Source organism: Squalius cephalus (assembly GCF_949319135.1).
Source record: "Squalius cephalus genome assembly, chromosome: 19".
Classification (NCBI taxonomy): Eukaryota; Metazoa; Chordata; class Actinopteri; order Cypriniformes; family Leuciscidae; genus Squalius; species Squalius cephalus.
Window position 1 is genome coordinate 1,326,964 of NC_137140.1, and position 16,794 is coordinate 1,343,757.

Consider the following 16,794-nt stretch of genomic DNA (forward strand, 5'->3'; position numbering starts at 1 on the left):
AGAGAGAGAGTGTGTGTGAGTGAATGAGAGAGAGTGTGTGTGAGAGAGAGTGTGTGTGAGTGAATGTGAGAGAGAGTGTGTGTGAGTGAATGAGAGAGAGTGAGTGAGAAGAGAGAGTGTGTGTGAGAAAGAGTGAGTGTGTGTGTGTGTGAGCGAGTGAGAGAGAGAGTGTGTGTGTGTGTGAGAGAGAGAGTGTGAGTGAGTGTGTGTGTGTGTGTGAGAGAGAGAGAGAGAGAGAGAGTGTGTGTGAGAGAGAGTGTGTGTGTGAGAGAGAGTGTGTGTGAGTGAGTGTGAGAGAGTGTGTGTGTGTGTGAGAGAAAGAGTGAGTGTGTGTGTGTGTGTGTGTGTGTGTGAGAGAGAGAGAGAGAGAGAGAGAGAGAGTGTGTGTGAGAGAGAGTGTGTGTGTGTGTGAGAGAGAGAGAGAGAGAGAGAGAGAGTAATATATCTATCACATATAGTCATGCTTTTGTAAATCTTAATTATGACAAAAGTCGACAGAATGAAATACTAATTCATATTTGAGATAAAAAGATAGAAATTATGACTAAGAAAGTCATAAATATGACAGAGTCCTTTTTAACATATGACGAGTATGTCATAATTTCGACTTTTGATGTCATAGTTGTGATTTCATCTCATAATTATGCATGATTTGTTTTCTCACGTGACGGAAATGGCCTTCCATGTTGAATGAACACCTTATGTCGCATTATAAGCACATCGAGCTCAACGTTCCCAGGACTCGCTACAACAGTCCATAGCGCTGCGCATGCGCAATGGCGCATCATGACTGACAGCAGCGCAGCCTCAACTAAAGTATGAGAAGCTCCAGTTTCATGCGATATTCAGTCCGAACTCAAACACACTCTGTCCTGCAGCTGAAGGAGTGTGTGTAGTGTTAGTGTGATGGAGTTTACACCGCTGTGCTGAAGAAACGGGTGAGTGTGTGTGAGTCTCTGCACGCGCTCTCTTTGTTTCGCTCGCGGCGCGTTATAACGCGAGGCTATGAGCGCGTTCATAGCGTCTAATCTATGATCGATTCATCAAGGTTTCAATGGGTTTCATTACGACACGCGTTTGTTGGGCGCGTTTTTTTATCGTCGCCAGAATAAATGTTAGCGCGAATGCTAACATCATGCTATGCTAACGTTAGCATAACACGGAAAAGCGGCACGGAATCACAGTCGCAGTGAGCCAGGACTGAGACACGGAGTACAATAACACATCCACATCTAAATAAACCCATTAAAGCGCTTAAATGTGAGTGGATTAAACAAAGCAGGGCTTCATTTGTAAGGCCTCATCGTGAGATTACGGGTTTACATCAGATACAGGAGTACTAAAGAGTATTATGAAGTATCAGACACTAACCTGAAGTACACAAAGTAATTCATTATTCTTTGAAATATTGTGTAAATATCTTGACAAAGTACTATGGTAATACTTCACCGTGGTATATATTTGGTATTCAGCAAACAGGTCAAAGACAATACATCTAACTTTTGGTAGTATAATAAAATAAATGTATTTTGTTTCAGAAAAAGGTTTTCTTTATTTTGTAATTTGAGGGGATTTCGTGGTACTAGACCATATTTACAACTTAATTATGCACTATTTATTTCTATATAAAATACAAATGTTAGAAAATAAGTATTTAATGTTATTTTAAATTAATACAGTGTTTAAGTTATCAAGAGTAAAGATATTTAAAGTCTTGCTGGAGAAATAAAGGAAATATTCCTCATTTGCTTTCAGACATAATTACTTTAAGTTTTGCATATATATATATATACACACACACAAACACACACTCACATAGTTTTTATTTTTCATGTGTGTTCATACATGGCTATTGGCAGGTTTTCTCCCATTCTGATGAAGTAATAATGTAAAAAAAAAAATGTAAAACATAATTTGGTAATGTGGTATATATTAAAATGTATAGGTATGACTTCTGTTAAGTGCAATACGTTACTTGATTATGCCTGCTTGTCTTTTCTAAGCAATGCTCTTCAATGCACAAAAACTCTTGCGTAATATTTCCACTGTTGTGCAAACGTCACCAACACTGATTGCATAAATGTAATGTGGTTTACTTCTGATTTTAAGCAGTGTGTTGATAATTTAGGGGAACATTAACATCATTTATTTAATAATTTTCCAAAGTGCAAATTAAAAACCTATTTCGTCGGCATATCACCAGCTGTGGAGAGTCTAACTGATCTTTGTTTTTTAATATTATTATTATCTTTTATATATTTATTTTTAAGTCAAGACAAATTTATTTGTATAACACTTTTCACAATACAAAGTAGCAGAATATATAATGATGTTTATGTTTAAAATACTTAATATCTTCATGCCTTGTAGTCGCATTTAGCAGATCAGAGCTGAGTGATAATACAGTTTATATTTTGCAACAAAATGAACAATCAAGTAGTTTAGATTTGCTATATAGTGCAATACAGTTTATGACGATATAAACAGTAATGCAGTGAAGATTTGTTTAAATAGTTTATATTATGTCAGTATTTTGCGTATGCAGGAAAAGTAGGGTGTACTTAAGATCCATCTTTTAATATATCGCAGGCAAATTTTCATTATTATTATTATTATCAACTTTGTTATTTTAGTTTTTGCGTTTTATTGTTGTAAAACACATTGGTGAAATTGCATTGTTTTTAAAGAGATAGTTGATGATCATCAACAAAAATGATCATTCTGTCATAATTTTCTCATGTCGTTCCAAACCCTTAAGTCTTTCGCTCATCTTTGGAACACAAATGAAGATATTTTAAATGAAATTGAAAATCTATTCACCCAAATCTCTAGTTTAATCCTAGTCTTCTGAAGAGACTTGATCACTTTATATGATGAACTGATTTAATTTAGATTTTTTTCACATATAAACACGGAGCACTCGGGTATGGTAAACAGAAGCTCAATCGTACTTAACCTATTCGTATGGATTGAACAGAAGTCTTCTGGGTTTGGAACTAGGTATACACGATATATCGGCCACCATATCGGTATCGGACGATATATGATCAATGTTATCGTTATCGGCCTGATAAGAACATTTTGCCGATATATTAAAGCTGATTGAATTGAATTGCTTGAAACATGATTGGAATCACTTCAAAAAGGAAAATAGAGTTCAGTGCAACATATTGTCATATCGGCTACATAAAATTATAATGAGAACATAATTTTGTTTTTGTAATCAGACTCTCAAAAATTATATAAAAAATTGGATTTAGATTTATCAGTCAATATATCGGTTATCGGTTTTCATATATAAAGAGTTATCGGTCAATTTTTATATCATGCATCCCTATTTGGAACGACATGAGGGTGAGTAAATGATGACAGAATTTTCATTTTTGGGGTTAACTATCCCTAAATAAAACTGACAGTCCTTTTTCTTCTCCCAGTTGATATGGAAGAGCCTCCCAGCAACTCCGATGGTTTACAGCCTCAGGATCTGTCTGTCCTTCCCAACATCTTCGATCTGACGCGGAACAGAGAGGAATGCCTCTTAAAAGCGAATCCCATCGATGCCTTGCGTGTCGTGCAGACGCCGGGCTGGTTCGTCAATCCTGGGACCAGCAATGGGACGATTCTTCCCGAGAATGGCTCTGATTCACTTCCCACAGAGCAGATCCAACCGGATGATGCGTTTTCCAACACGACCGTCATGCTATCGTATCTGAGCCGGTCACATGTCTTCTCAGAACATTCCCCGGTTTACGGGGTTCCTTCGGCGTTCCTTCGTGCCTATGATCCCGGGAAAGACGTGGGAGACACGGCGCTCCCGGTGGAGGTGGATCAACACTGTCTCCAGCAAGTTTCCGTTCCGGTCGGATTAGCATCTTGCGAGCCGTTCGGCTTCATGTCGCCGGCTCAAGTTGTGGAGAATGTAGCAGCGTTCTGCTATCTTCAACAACCTCCGGATATGGAAAACCTAGCTTTGGAAACGCTCAAGTCTTTACAAGCCGATCCCGGCGAGTGTAGGTTTCCCATCAGTGTAGATGAACTTCAGAATGGAGCTGCTAATGCCCTGTGGAACGTCGGACCCTTCGAGGGAGGATTCCCGGAGGACAACGGTACGGATCCAGAGAGATTGTGTCCGAACGCAAACCCAGAGCTTGTCTTTCTCATCTCCAGATCCAAGGAGCCGGTCGTTTTACCAAATGAACCGGGAGCCGCGAGCTTTGCCGTGTCGTTAAACCAAGATTTCATTGGTCCATTAGATCCCGAATCAACTTCAGGAGAGCAAATGGAGAGTGTGTTGACTGATCCCGAATCACCTTCAGGAGAGCAAATGGAGAATGTGTTGACTGATCCCGAATCACCTTCAGGAGAGCAAATGGAGAATGTGTTGACTGATCCCGAATCACCTTCTGGAGAGCAAATGGAGAATGTGTTGACTGATCCCGAATCACCTTCAACAAGGCAAATGGAGAATGTGTTGACTGATCCTGAATCAACTTCAGGAGAGCAAATGGAGAATGTGTTGACTGATCCCGAATCACCTTCTGGAGAGCAAATGGAGAATGTGTTGACTGATCCCGAATCACCTTCTGGAGAGCAAATGGAGAATGTGTTGACTGATCCCGAATCACCTTCTGGAGAGCAAATGGAGAATGTGTTGACTGATCCCGAATCACCTTCAACAAGGCAAATGGAGAATGTGTTGACTGATCCCGAATCAACTTCTGGAGAGCAAATTGAGAATGTGTTGACTGATCCCGAATCACCTTCAACAAGGCAAATGGAGAATTTGTTGACTGATCCCAAATTAACTTCAGCAGAGCAAATTGGGAATTTGTTGACTGATCCCGAATCACCTTCAGGAGTGCAAATGGAGAATGTGTTGACTGATCCCGAATCAACTTCTGGAGAGCAAATTGAGAATGTGTTGACTGATCCCGAATCACCTTCAACAAGGCAAATGGAGAATTTGTTGACTGATCCCAATTTAACTTCAGCAGAGCAAATTCGGAATTTGTTGACTGATCCCGAATCACCTTCAGGAGTGCAAATGGAGAATGTGTTGACTGATTCCGAATCAACTTCAGCAGAGCAAATTGGGAATTTGTTGACTGATCCCGAATTAACTTCAGCAGAGCAAATTGGGAATTTGTTGACTGATCCCGAATTAACTTCAGCAGAGCAAATTGGGAATTTGTTGACTGATCCCGAATTAACTTCAGCAGAGCAAATTGGGAATTTGTTGACTGATCCCGAATTAACTTCAGCAGAGCAAATTGGGAATTTGTTGACTGATCCCAAATTAACTTCAGCAGAGCAAATTGGGAATTTGTTGACTGATCCCGAATCAACTCCAGCAGAGCAAATTGGGAATTTGTTGACTGATCCCGAATTAACTCCAGCAGAGCAAATTGGGAATTTGTTGACTGATCCCGAATCAACTCCAGCAGAGCAAATTGGGAATTTGTTGACTGATCCCGAATTAACTTCAGCAGAGCAAATTGGGAATTTGTTGACTGATCCCGAATCAACTCCAGCAGAGCAAATGGAGAATTTGTTGACTGATCCCGAACCAACTTCAGCAGAGCAAATTGGGAATTTGTTGACTGATCCCGAATCAACTCCAGCAGACCAAATGGAGAATGTGTTGATGAGCGGAGAAGCACTTGATGGGAAGCAAAAGCAAGAAAAGGAGTCTGATCTCACAACAGAATTGTCCTGCGACAAACCAACCGAGTCCATCAACGGTGAATCTGCAGATCAAACAAACATGGATGTGTTCAAAACAAGCAATGGTTTGTCTTCGCTCGCCACCAAGAAGACGTTCGAGAGGAAAACACTTCCTCCGAGAGCCCGGAGAGGCACAAGGATGGGAGCCATAGTTCAAAACATCCAACCCACCAGGTACAAATCGAGTCGCGTACGTGCAATAAAACCTCAGGCGAGGAAGTCCAAGGAAATCAAGTCCTCCACTTTGCTGGAAAGGATGCATGATGATGCCGAAGAAAAGACGGCATTGCATTTACAGAAAGAACCAACAGAAATCAGACGCTCACGGAGATGCCAAGAAAGATCTACCTCATCTTATGCAAAGACTCTAGATGCATTTTACCAATCAGCAAAGAAAAAGACAAGAAACTGTCATTCCGTAACAATCAGTAGCCCTGAAATCCCGCGAAAAGAAACGACCGCTAACAAACGTCCAACTTCGGCGAAGAAATCTCACGCTAGCAAACGGAAACGAAAGAAACACAGAAGTAAAGTTGACCACACGTCCTTTTTCCAACCGCAGGAACCCGAGATTAAACTCAAATGTCTGAACTGCAAGGAAGAGAAGAAGGAGGTTCGGGACGAGAGCTTTTCGCCGTATGTTCGCATGCATCTCAAGGACTTTCCCACCTGTACGGTTGTGAACTATCCGGAGAACAAGCGCGGGAAGCGTTCGGCGTCTGCGGGGATTGTATCGGGAATGATGCCTGCAAATCCGGGACTGCAGTACGGTCGAGTTTGCGCGGACGGCTCGCGGAACGACGTGCTAGTTTGTTGTCTCTGCAGGGGATCGTCGAACGCGAACGACCTTGGAGACTTGCATGGGCCGTATTTCCCTGAAGGCTACAAATCGGCCTCCAAAGTCATTCCCAATCCTTTAGAGGAGGAGGAGGATAATAGTGACTCAGATCCGTCTTCCAGAGGCAATTGGACGAACTCTTTCCGCGAGTCGAGATGGAACGAGCCGTGTACTAGTCCAACAGCGAAGAAACCTAAGATGGACTCCGCCACTGATTGGTTTAGCCCTCCTGTGGTTCCTCTTGACGCTAACGAACACTGGCTCCACCAGGACTGTGCCGTATGGGCCACCGGCGTCTTTCTGGTTCGGGGGAAACTCTACGGGCTGGAAAAAGCCGTCAGGTTGGCGAAAGTGTCGGTAAGATTTCGGATACACAGATTCTTTAAAGAGATAGTTCACCCAAAAATGAAAATGACCCCATGATTTACTCACCCTGAAGCCATCCTAGATGTATATGACATTCTTCTTCAGACGAATACAATCGGAGTTATGTTAGAAAATGTCCTGGCTCTTCCAAGCTTTATAATGGAAGTGAATGGGTATATCGCATCTACTCATGATTAAAGTGCTCCACGTGGCTCTTGCGGGGGTTAATAAAGGCCTTCTGAAGTGAAAAGCGATGCGTTCGCGTAAGAAAAATATCCATATTTAAAACTTAATAGTCTAAAATAACTAGCTTCCGGCAGACAGCCTATGCAAGTCGACTTGACGATACAACTCTTGACGATGTATGATGTAGGAGTAGCATAAGCTTTGACGCCTCTCACGGTTCAAACATACAGGGCTGGGCAACCGCGTTCGTCATTACGTTGTACGTCAAGTTCAAGGGTTACTCTTTTGCTGTAAATCGATGCTAACAGCCGTCTGTTGGAAGCTAGTTGGAAGCGAGCCGGGACTCGAACTCGGGTCGCCTGAAGCACAACGGCGCTACATGTCGGCACACTTGCCCACAAGGCTTTCGACGCAGACAAGATTAACCCCCCAGAGCCTGTGGAGCACTTTATGATGGATAGATGCACTTTTATGATGGACAGATGCACTTTTATGATCGATAGATGCACTTTTATGATGGATAGATGCACTTTTATGATGGATAGATGCACTTTTATGATGGATAGATGCATTTTATGATCGATAGATGCACTTTGATTGACTTCCAAAAAAATATACCCATTGACTCCCATTATAAAGCTTGGAAGAGCCAGGATATTTTTTTAACATAACTCCGATTGTATTCGTCTGAAGAAGAATGTCATATACACCTAGGATGGCTTCAGGGTGAACAAATCATGGGCGAATTTTCATTTTTGGGTGAACTCTCCCTTTAAGATCAAACGCTCTGCAATAATGACACTCAATTGTTTGTTTCTCCAGGTTTGTTCGACGTGCCAAAAACAGGGAGCAACGTTGGGATGCGTTTTCAAAGGCTGCCTGAACAAGTATCACTACATGTGTGCGGTTCAGTCAGGTGAGAGACACGACAAGGACGATGTTGCACAATACATGCATGTTGTTGGGTTAATTTTGCCTGCTAATTTCTAATTAGTCTTAAAGTTAAAGCTCCTGTAGTCTGTAATTTTATCCCTTAAAACTCATCTTTGATCACCAAAATGGCATATTTAAATGTTTTTTCCCTTGAAAATTAATTCTTCATGGCTTAAAATATCTTGACTGTAACTCGACACCCTTGCCTCATTTAGTATACGTGGTTCTATGAATATGCAAATTAGCCCCGCCTCCACTCACTCAGTCAGCTCAGAGATCCACTGGTTGACGATCACACGTTGATCTGATTGGTTACAAGGTAGTTTGTGACGTCAGAAACACCAGCGATTTCAAAGCGTGTTTTTGAGACTGTCTTTGGTTCACTGCAGTTTTAAGGAGAAAATACTCAGCAATGCTGTCGACTTATGAACTTACACATGGTTTGTCTTAAAGCATATTAAAAACACCACATAGACACATAAACCACATTAAAAGCTGGGGGCGTTAAGGCACGTTTCTTACCAAGACCGATAACTAAAACGATAACTATATTAGCGTCCACTCCAGCACACAATATCGTTCAGTTTATTAAAAGTCGTCTGTCACTTTAAATGCCAAACTCTTTAAAGCAGGATAGATTCTGATTGGCTGTCAATGTTCTTATCATTCATTGTTCAAAAATCGTTCTGAAAGTGATTCCAACTACATTGGTTCTGTGTCATTATCGTTATTAGGGTCAGTTTTGGAAACTTCCCTGGCTCAAATTTTTTGTTACTTTTTTTTTCTGAAGAAAGAAACATAAATAGTGAAGAAAGCCCAAATATTAAATGCTATGAATGTATATTGGCTGAGTAATCCGCTATTTTGTAGAGGAGTGTCAAAATGACAATTTTCATCAGAGATTTGAAGCCAAAATGGCTTCAGAAAGATGGCGGCGGCGGCATCATTTTATTTTTACACAGAGATTGGTAGATCTTTTAGTAAAATCTGCTGACTTTAGCAATATTTGTTGTATTATATGCAAATGATGACTGTTAAAAAATGGGAAAAAGCACTTCTAGTGTTTTTTGCCTCAAGTTTGCATGCCTGTCTTAATCTCAGATTCAAATCTCAGGTGAAAATGGTCATTTTGACCCTCCTTTTGATTACTCAAGTTAATATACATCCATAACATGTAATATTTTGGCTTTCTTCTTCAAGTTTTTTATGTTTTTATAATCAAAATAAAAAAAAATGTATCCAGGTCCTCTGGTTGAGTTGACACCGAATGAGCCAATAGTTGTGCTGTGGTCCTAGGGCCTTTAGTCTTAGTTCTGTGTAAAATGTCCATCTTAACTTTTTCACATTTAGACCGATAGTTTTAGTTGACTAATGCTCGGGTTCACAGACAAAGCTTAATCCTAATCCTGGCTCAATCTAAACTCTGTCTGTGAAACCAGGCCTGAAAGTCTGGGAATTTGAATCTAGTTTTTATCAAAGAAAAATGACATTTTATTAGTCATGCTGCATAATGGTTAAACTGATAATTGCAACTATTTTCTCAAAATTGTAGTCTTGATTACTGATCATGATTGATGTCATGTTGAAAAAATATATATTTTTACACTCGCACTTAATAAACCTCATGGTTTATTTTACTTCTGTACTCTAGTTCCCTCTTTTATAATATTATCATATAAATGGACACTCTACATTATAAAAACTAGTAGCAAGCTAAAACAGTAAAATTTCCGATAGGAATTCTAAATTACATTATTGTTATTCTATTAAAACAAAAGCAAAAAAGACTGTATTGTCACACACAGGTCACGTAAGTGCATTTACTCCGCAACCACATTTCGCAAACAATATAGTCGAGATTATGTTTGGATTTATTACAGTTCATGCAGATTTAGTCACAAGCAGCTTGTGAAGGAACACAGACTGAGCAGAATATCTCAACATCAGCGCTTTATTCTCATGGTTGCCAGATTGCAAAGATTAAATAAAACACTGGGCAGAAAATGGTTCCTTTCATGAGAAGATCTGGCAACCGCAGGCTTGTTAAAACAGTCTATAATATCTTTTAGAAGAAGAAAATGTAGATGTATTTTGGAAAAGTTTTTATTTTTAAGTTACTTTTTAGTCTTTTTCCATCAACAGTATTGCATGTTCATATAGTCACAGTGATGTCGTCTTGTCTTAGGCGTGGAGAACAGGATTTAACGCATTGCATTGTTTGGAAACAGGCCTTTTGATGGCGATCTGCCTGTGAACAGCTGCTTTTGTGTGTGTGTGTGTGTGTGTGTGTGTGTGTGTGTGTGTGTGTGTGTTTAGCAGACGTGTTTAAACCTGTGCTCAGACATGCATGGAAATAGACACGGGAAATAAGCGTGTGAATCTGCCCGTGCATGAAAGAAATGATGTAATTGAGTCTTTTCTTGATGAAAAGTGGAGACAACAGTTGATGTTTTAGCAGTTACTGACTTCAGAACAACACTGAGATTTCAGAGCATCAATACTCTCTGGTTTTTGTTTTTATAATATGTGTGTATATATGTGTGTGTGTAATATATATATATATATATATATATATATATATATATACATATATATATATATATATATATATATATATATATATATATACATATATATATATATATATATATATATATATACACGTATACATATACATATACATATATGAAGAGTTCAGATGCAAAAGCCTCTAAGTGCCATCTGAAAATTTCTTCTAGAATGATCATTTTTATCAAGCTCGTATATTTAAGTTCAGTAATTTTACTTAAATGACAATTAATAGGTAATTTTCATTGCCATTTAGGTGAAATTACTGAACTTGAATATACGAGCTTGATAAAAATGATCATTCTAGAAGAAATTTTCAGATGGCACTTAGAGGCTTTTGCATCTGAACTCTTCATATAAGTATATGTGTGTGTGTGTATGTATATGTTTTATGTGTTTATTTTAATTTTTTTATATTAGGTGTTATGAGTTGGATTTAAACTTGTAAACCTTGGAAAGATAATCTTACGTTAGAGATATTCATGATGATTTGCTGGTAACTTCCTAAAGGGTTTTTATTTTTCTTAGTTTGTTTTGCTGTACACTTCATTCTCTTCAGGACTAACTGTTTCCTCGTCTTTATTATAGGTTGTGTATTAAATGAGGATAATTTCTCAATGAAATGCAGAAAGCACAAGGTACATGTATAATTTTTTTCTACCTTTTTCTAGATGACAATGTAAAATATTTAAAGTCCCCATTTAAATGTAGTCAATCATTTTATCCCTTAAAACTCAGCTTTGATCACCAAAACGACATTTAAACGTTTTCAAATATCTTGAATGTAACTCGACACTCTTGCCTCATTTAGTATGCAAGATTCTATGAATATGCAAATGAGCCCCGCCTCCACTCACTCACTCAGCTCAGAGATATAAACAACATTAAAAGCTGGATTTTCACCACGGGGGACTTTAAGTATTAGACTTGTATATTTATTTTTAATTGAGTATTTTAAAATGAAGATGCTCAATATTGTGCTTTTTGTAATGTTTTCCTCTGATTAGAACAAGTCCATTAAAGGATCATCGTATGGTGAGATCAACAGGTGACACTGGAGGAAGAGGTTTGAGCTCGATCTGCACTCTTTAAACACGCTTCTCTTAATGTCCTGTTTCCACTTCCACTACATGCACATAAATCAAAAGAATATGCATGAGTTTTTATGTTTAGTTAGATTCCCTCTCTTTTATATAGTCTGTATTTATAGATATTTTAACACGAATCGTTCCTCTGTCAAAACTGCATCGTTGATGAAAAAAAGACACATCAGTGGAAAGGTCACTTTTTATTATTACATTCAAAAATAATGTCAAATATCATTAAACAAAACATTTCCAAGCATCATTAACACTATAAATGTATTTTAGTCCTCCTCACTCCAGCAAATCCATTTAATGGTGTTCAAGGAACACGCTACAGTAAAAGGCCCTGTCAGCTGATGTTTAGTAATGCATTAACTAATAATGAGCGCTACAATATTTATTACTTGGTTAAATCCGGTTAATAAAAACACAGCTGTTCATTGTTAGTTCATACTAGCTCAGATCCACTGAATAATATTAAATGATACAACTTTAGTAAATGTTGAAATTAATATGCTTTAGAAGTGTTTTGTTGTTAAAGGAACACACGATCGTATTCACCGTGTCCCCCAGAGTTAGATAAGTCCACACACACCCCTCTATACCCTACATGCATGTTGTGATTTGTTTAATTGCTTCACCCTCTGAGAATATAGTTCCCAGTGTGTGTACGGTTAGAAGATGGCTGTGTCTCATGTGACCTTGTTATTCGTACACGCTGTGACTATACACATCACAACATGTAAATAGGAAAATGTTGGCGTTATTTTGTCACTTATTGGGAGCAGTATGCTAGCTGGAGCCATTTACCTCCAGTCTTTGTGCTAAGCTAGGCTAGCGGTGGGTGCGTCAGACAGAGTTACGGCACGCACGGAGATGAGAAGGGTGTGTGTGGACTTATCTAACTCTGGGGGATACGGGGAATAAGATAAAGCCCCAAAAAGTCACGTGTTACTTTAACTCTTTCCTCGCCATTGACTAAATTTTCCAGCTTTCCGTGTTTCCGCTGTTATACGGTAGGGGGCGCTATTACACATCTACTGAAAGAGTACAGACTAGAGGGCTGCATTGGGATTGAGTCCCGCCGGGTCCCGCGGGACCCAACGCAAATCTCGCGGGAGCGGGCGGTTTGAACTTTGCTGCGGGCGGGAATGGGCGGCTAAAAAAAACAATGCGGGATCGGGAGGTAGCCTTGCAACATGATGGAGATGTCAATAATGGCGCTTTTCCACTACACAGTACCAGCCTGGCTCGGCTCGGCTCGACTCGACTCGCCTCGCCTTTGTTTGGTTTTCCACTGTGTAAAAGTTGTAACTGTATCTGCTTCCCGGTACTTTTTTTCGTACCACCTCCGGCGAGGTTCTGAGCGAGCTTAGGCGATACTAAAATGTGACGTGAAAACACGGCAGACTGCTGATTGTTCAGAGAGAAGCATCACTATTCACTACGTCATCATTGCACGCGCAAGACAGAGTATCCTGAATAAAAAACAGCAAAAACGAAAACAAAACCATCCAAAAACAGCACACTCGATTTCCTCCATTATCCTGTGTGTATGTGTCCAGTAGGCTATGCCGGCCAGGGAAACGAAACAAACAACCCCATGAATCTCTTTAATAATAGCAATACAAATGTGTTTTTTCCTGCGGGACGGGAGAAGACACAAAATCAATGCATCTCTATTATTGTGCGGGAATAAATTCTCAGAGTTTTGCGGGTGCGGGCGGGAGTGGACATACATATTGCGGGAGCGGGCGGTAATGGTCAGAAATTCGGCGGGCGCGGGCGGGAGCGGGATGATGAAAACAGTCCCGCGCAGGGCTCTAGTACAGACTCTCCTGATCAAAACACAGGAGAAGCAGCAGAAACGAGCGATATCATATGTAATTATATGCATATGTAAAATAATGCGATCTTCAACATTAAACAGCATAAATCAAAACTGCAGAATGTTACAGAATGAAATGTCGACTCAGGACTGAAGCTTTGAGGTGTTGATGGACTCGATCGACTGCATCTGTGTTTTGATCATCTTTCTGAATATGATCCAGTGATTTTCTCAGCTTTTTTTTGCTCAAAATGGTGCTTTTTAATGAAACTCACATTCAAGTGTTGATAAAAAAAGAGTGCGTGAAGCTTAAATTAAACAGGTTTATTTGTTGAAAAGAAGAGGGTCTGTTCTTTCTTTTGATATATGTGACCCTGGACCACAAAACCAGTCATAAGGGTAAATTTTTTTAAATTGAGATATATACATCATATGAACACTGAATAAATAAGCTTTCCATTGATGTGTGGTTTGTTATGATAGGACAATATTTGGCCGAGAGACTATTGTAAATCTGGAATCTGAGGGGGCAAAAAAATCAAAACATTGAGAAAATCTCCTTTAAAGTTCTACATTTATGTTCTCGATTGTGCTGCATTCACTCACAGAAATACATGTTTTATATATTTACGGTAGAAAATTTACAAAATATCTTCAAGGAACATGATCTTTACTTAATATCCTGATGATTTTTGGCATAAAAGAAAAATGGATAATTTTGACCCGTAACATGTATTGTTGGATACACCCGTGCGACTCGAGACTGGTGACGTGATCCAGGGCCACATATTGCATGTTCAGATATTCATACAACAAAATATTCTGGGGGCCATGAATGAAACTTTTATGAAAATGATCAAAATCCCTGGCATGAGAAAGAGTTAACTAATGTAATTACTAATGTTAACCAATGAAAACTTACTGCAAAGTGTTCCCGCTACTCAGAAAACAACAGGTATGAAAAATAGAAGTATTAAAGGAACACTCCACCGTTTTTTTAAATAGGGCTTATTCACCTTGTTTCCTACATTTAGATAGGTGGGCAAATGCATTTTTGACTCAGTGCATGCGTTGTTTTAGTTTGACAGGGTCGGCGCTAGCTTAGCTTAGCACAATTAATGGAATCCTTTGTTGCCAGCTAGCATGGCCTGAGTAAAAGTGATCTAAAAAAACAAAAAAACAAAAAACACCTTTTTACTTCTTGTGGCCTGCGTATTCACAACGAGTACAAATAGCGATGCAGATTAACACTAGGCAATTTCCTAGGCAGATATTGACTTGGGACTATATTTGGGGGAAGCACAGGCGAAGCACTGCTACTTGGGCGCAGAGATATAGTCCCTACTGTGCTTCCCCCTAATATAGTCCCAAGTCAATATCTGCCTAGGAAATTGCCTAGTGTTAATCTGCATCGCTATTTGTACTCGTTGTGAATATGCAGGCCACAAGAAGTAATTAGGTGTTTTTTTGTTTTTTTTTTAGATCACTTTACTCAGGCCATGCTAGCTGGCAACAAAGGATTCCATTCATTGTGCTAAGCTAAGCTAGCGCCGACCCTGTCAAACTAAAACAACGCATGCACTGAGACAAAAATGCATTTGCCCACCTATCTAAATGTAGGAAACAAGGTGAATAAGCCCTATTTCAAAAAACGGTGGAGTGTTCCTTTAAACAAACATGAATTATAGTGGGATTTATTATAAGCGCCAAGCCTATTAAATCTAAACTGAAACTACCGACGTAAAAATATGCACTGTAAATAAACTAAAACTAAACGTGGCTCACGCTTCCCTCATTCTGCTCGGATCCAAACGTGTGCGTGTGTTAATGTCCTCTTCGTCCTCCCCATAGAGTGACCTCTGACCTCCAGCGCGTGTTCCTGATGGACCTTCAGAAACGAAGGCCTTGATGACTCTCTTGCACTCCTCCGCATCGCTCACTGGCACTCGAGACTCGGAGAACGGCACATCGAGAGACTGAGCCTCCACAGCGGACCGCCTTTCATGTGCCATCTTCAACATGCTTTTTCACAACATGGGTTTTCATATTTATATCTGGGGGCAAAATTATTGTTATATAATAATTCTTTTTTTTTAAAATGTTTATTCTGTCTTAATTTATGAATTGAATTTTAAATGTCCTGCTTGTCAGGATGTAAATCCCTCTTCATAATCATCACTATATATTCAGTCGCATGGAAAATCGTTCTTTACAAAAAAAACGTTTCCAGAAGCTGAAGTGAGGAAAGCAGGGGGTTCATGACAGCGATGTTGAAAGGCACTTTGTGTAAAAAAAAAAACACACAATTTTTGGGGAAATTAAGTTTTTTTTGTCGAAGATGATTTTATTAATTTCTGAATTCAAGGCCAAAATTCTGGTGTTTAATCCACCAATTCTTCCTGTTTGACGCCACATTTACACTTGGAGTGCGTCTCCACATGTTCAGCTGCATTAACTGTATGATTCACAAACATGTTTTTTGTAAGAAATGCTGAATATTAGTGTTCCACAGAAATCTGAATATACATGCGGTGGATATTGTTGTTGGTTCTGTGCACTTCCACACGTCTCCTGGACATAATCCATATCTCACGAACGGATAACGAGTATAAGTAATGACACATTATCTTGATGACCTGTAGGAAAGTTCATGCATTTGGTTTTGCTCATCTTTGACTTCAGAAAGCATTCATTTGGACATTGAACAATAAGCAAAGTATTTCCATTCAACATTTATGAAATGCTGAACTTCTTTTTTGTATTAAAAGTGGGTTTCTTAATTTGTTGCTGCCTTGCTAAGACAAATCAGTGTATTTATGATTTTCACCCAGAAAGCACTTCTTTTATTTGTAATGAGAGACACGGGGATGTCGAGACGCAGTGCATTAAAGTGTAGAGATTATATGTTTCAGTATTTCTGTCCAAAGTTTAGGGTGAATCTGGAGTCTCTGCCTGACGAACTGACGTCTGCTTGTGCCAAACTTTTGTTTTTTCTAACTTGAATGAATTGTCATGTTTAAGCATCACATCAAATGCACCAAAAAACATTTTTTTGTGTTTCTCAAATGTTTTAAATCTTAATCTCAGGGTTGAGCAGGGTTCTGTTGTGTTGTTGTCCACATTCTTTCCCCAAAATGTATTTATCTTGAACTGACTGACCCGAGCTGGTCAGCGTAATAAACTGGCTTCTTTTATTTTGCCTAACTGGTCTCACACTCATTTGTATTTGCTCATATACTGGTAATCGCATGTATACATAATATCAT

General features: G+C 39.3%; 1 protein-coding gene across 1 annotated transcript; it reads left to right on the forward strand.

The window, feature by feature from the left end:
- Positions 1-757: 757 nt before the first annotated feature.
- On the forward strand, positions 758-16,730 carry LOC307147304 (uncharacterized protein). Its single transcript, XM_079851973.1, has 6 exons — positions 758-938; positions 3,435-6,919; positions 7,937-8,030; positions 11,204-11,253; positions 11,623-11,681; positions 15,380-16,730. The coding sequence occupies exons 2-5, from the start codon at positions 3,440-3,442 to the stop codon at positions 11,665-11,667; spliced, it is 3,669 nt and encodes a 1,222-aa protein (XP_079708099.1). The 5' UTR covers positions 758-938; positions 3,435-3,439; the 3' UTR covers positions 11,668-11,681; positions 15,380-16,730.
- Positions 16,731-16,794: the final 64 nt, after the last annotated feature.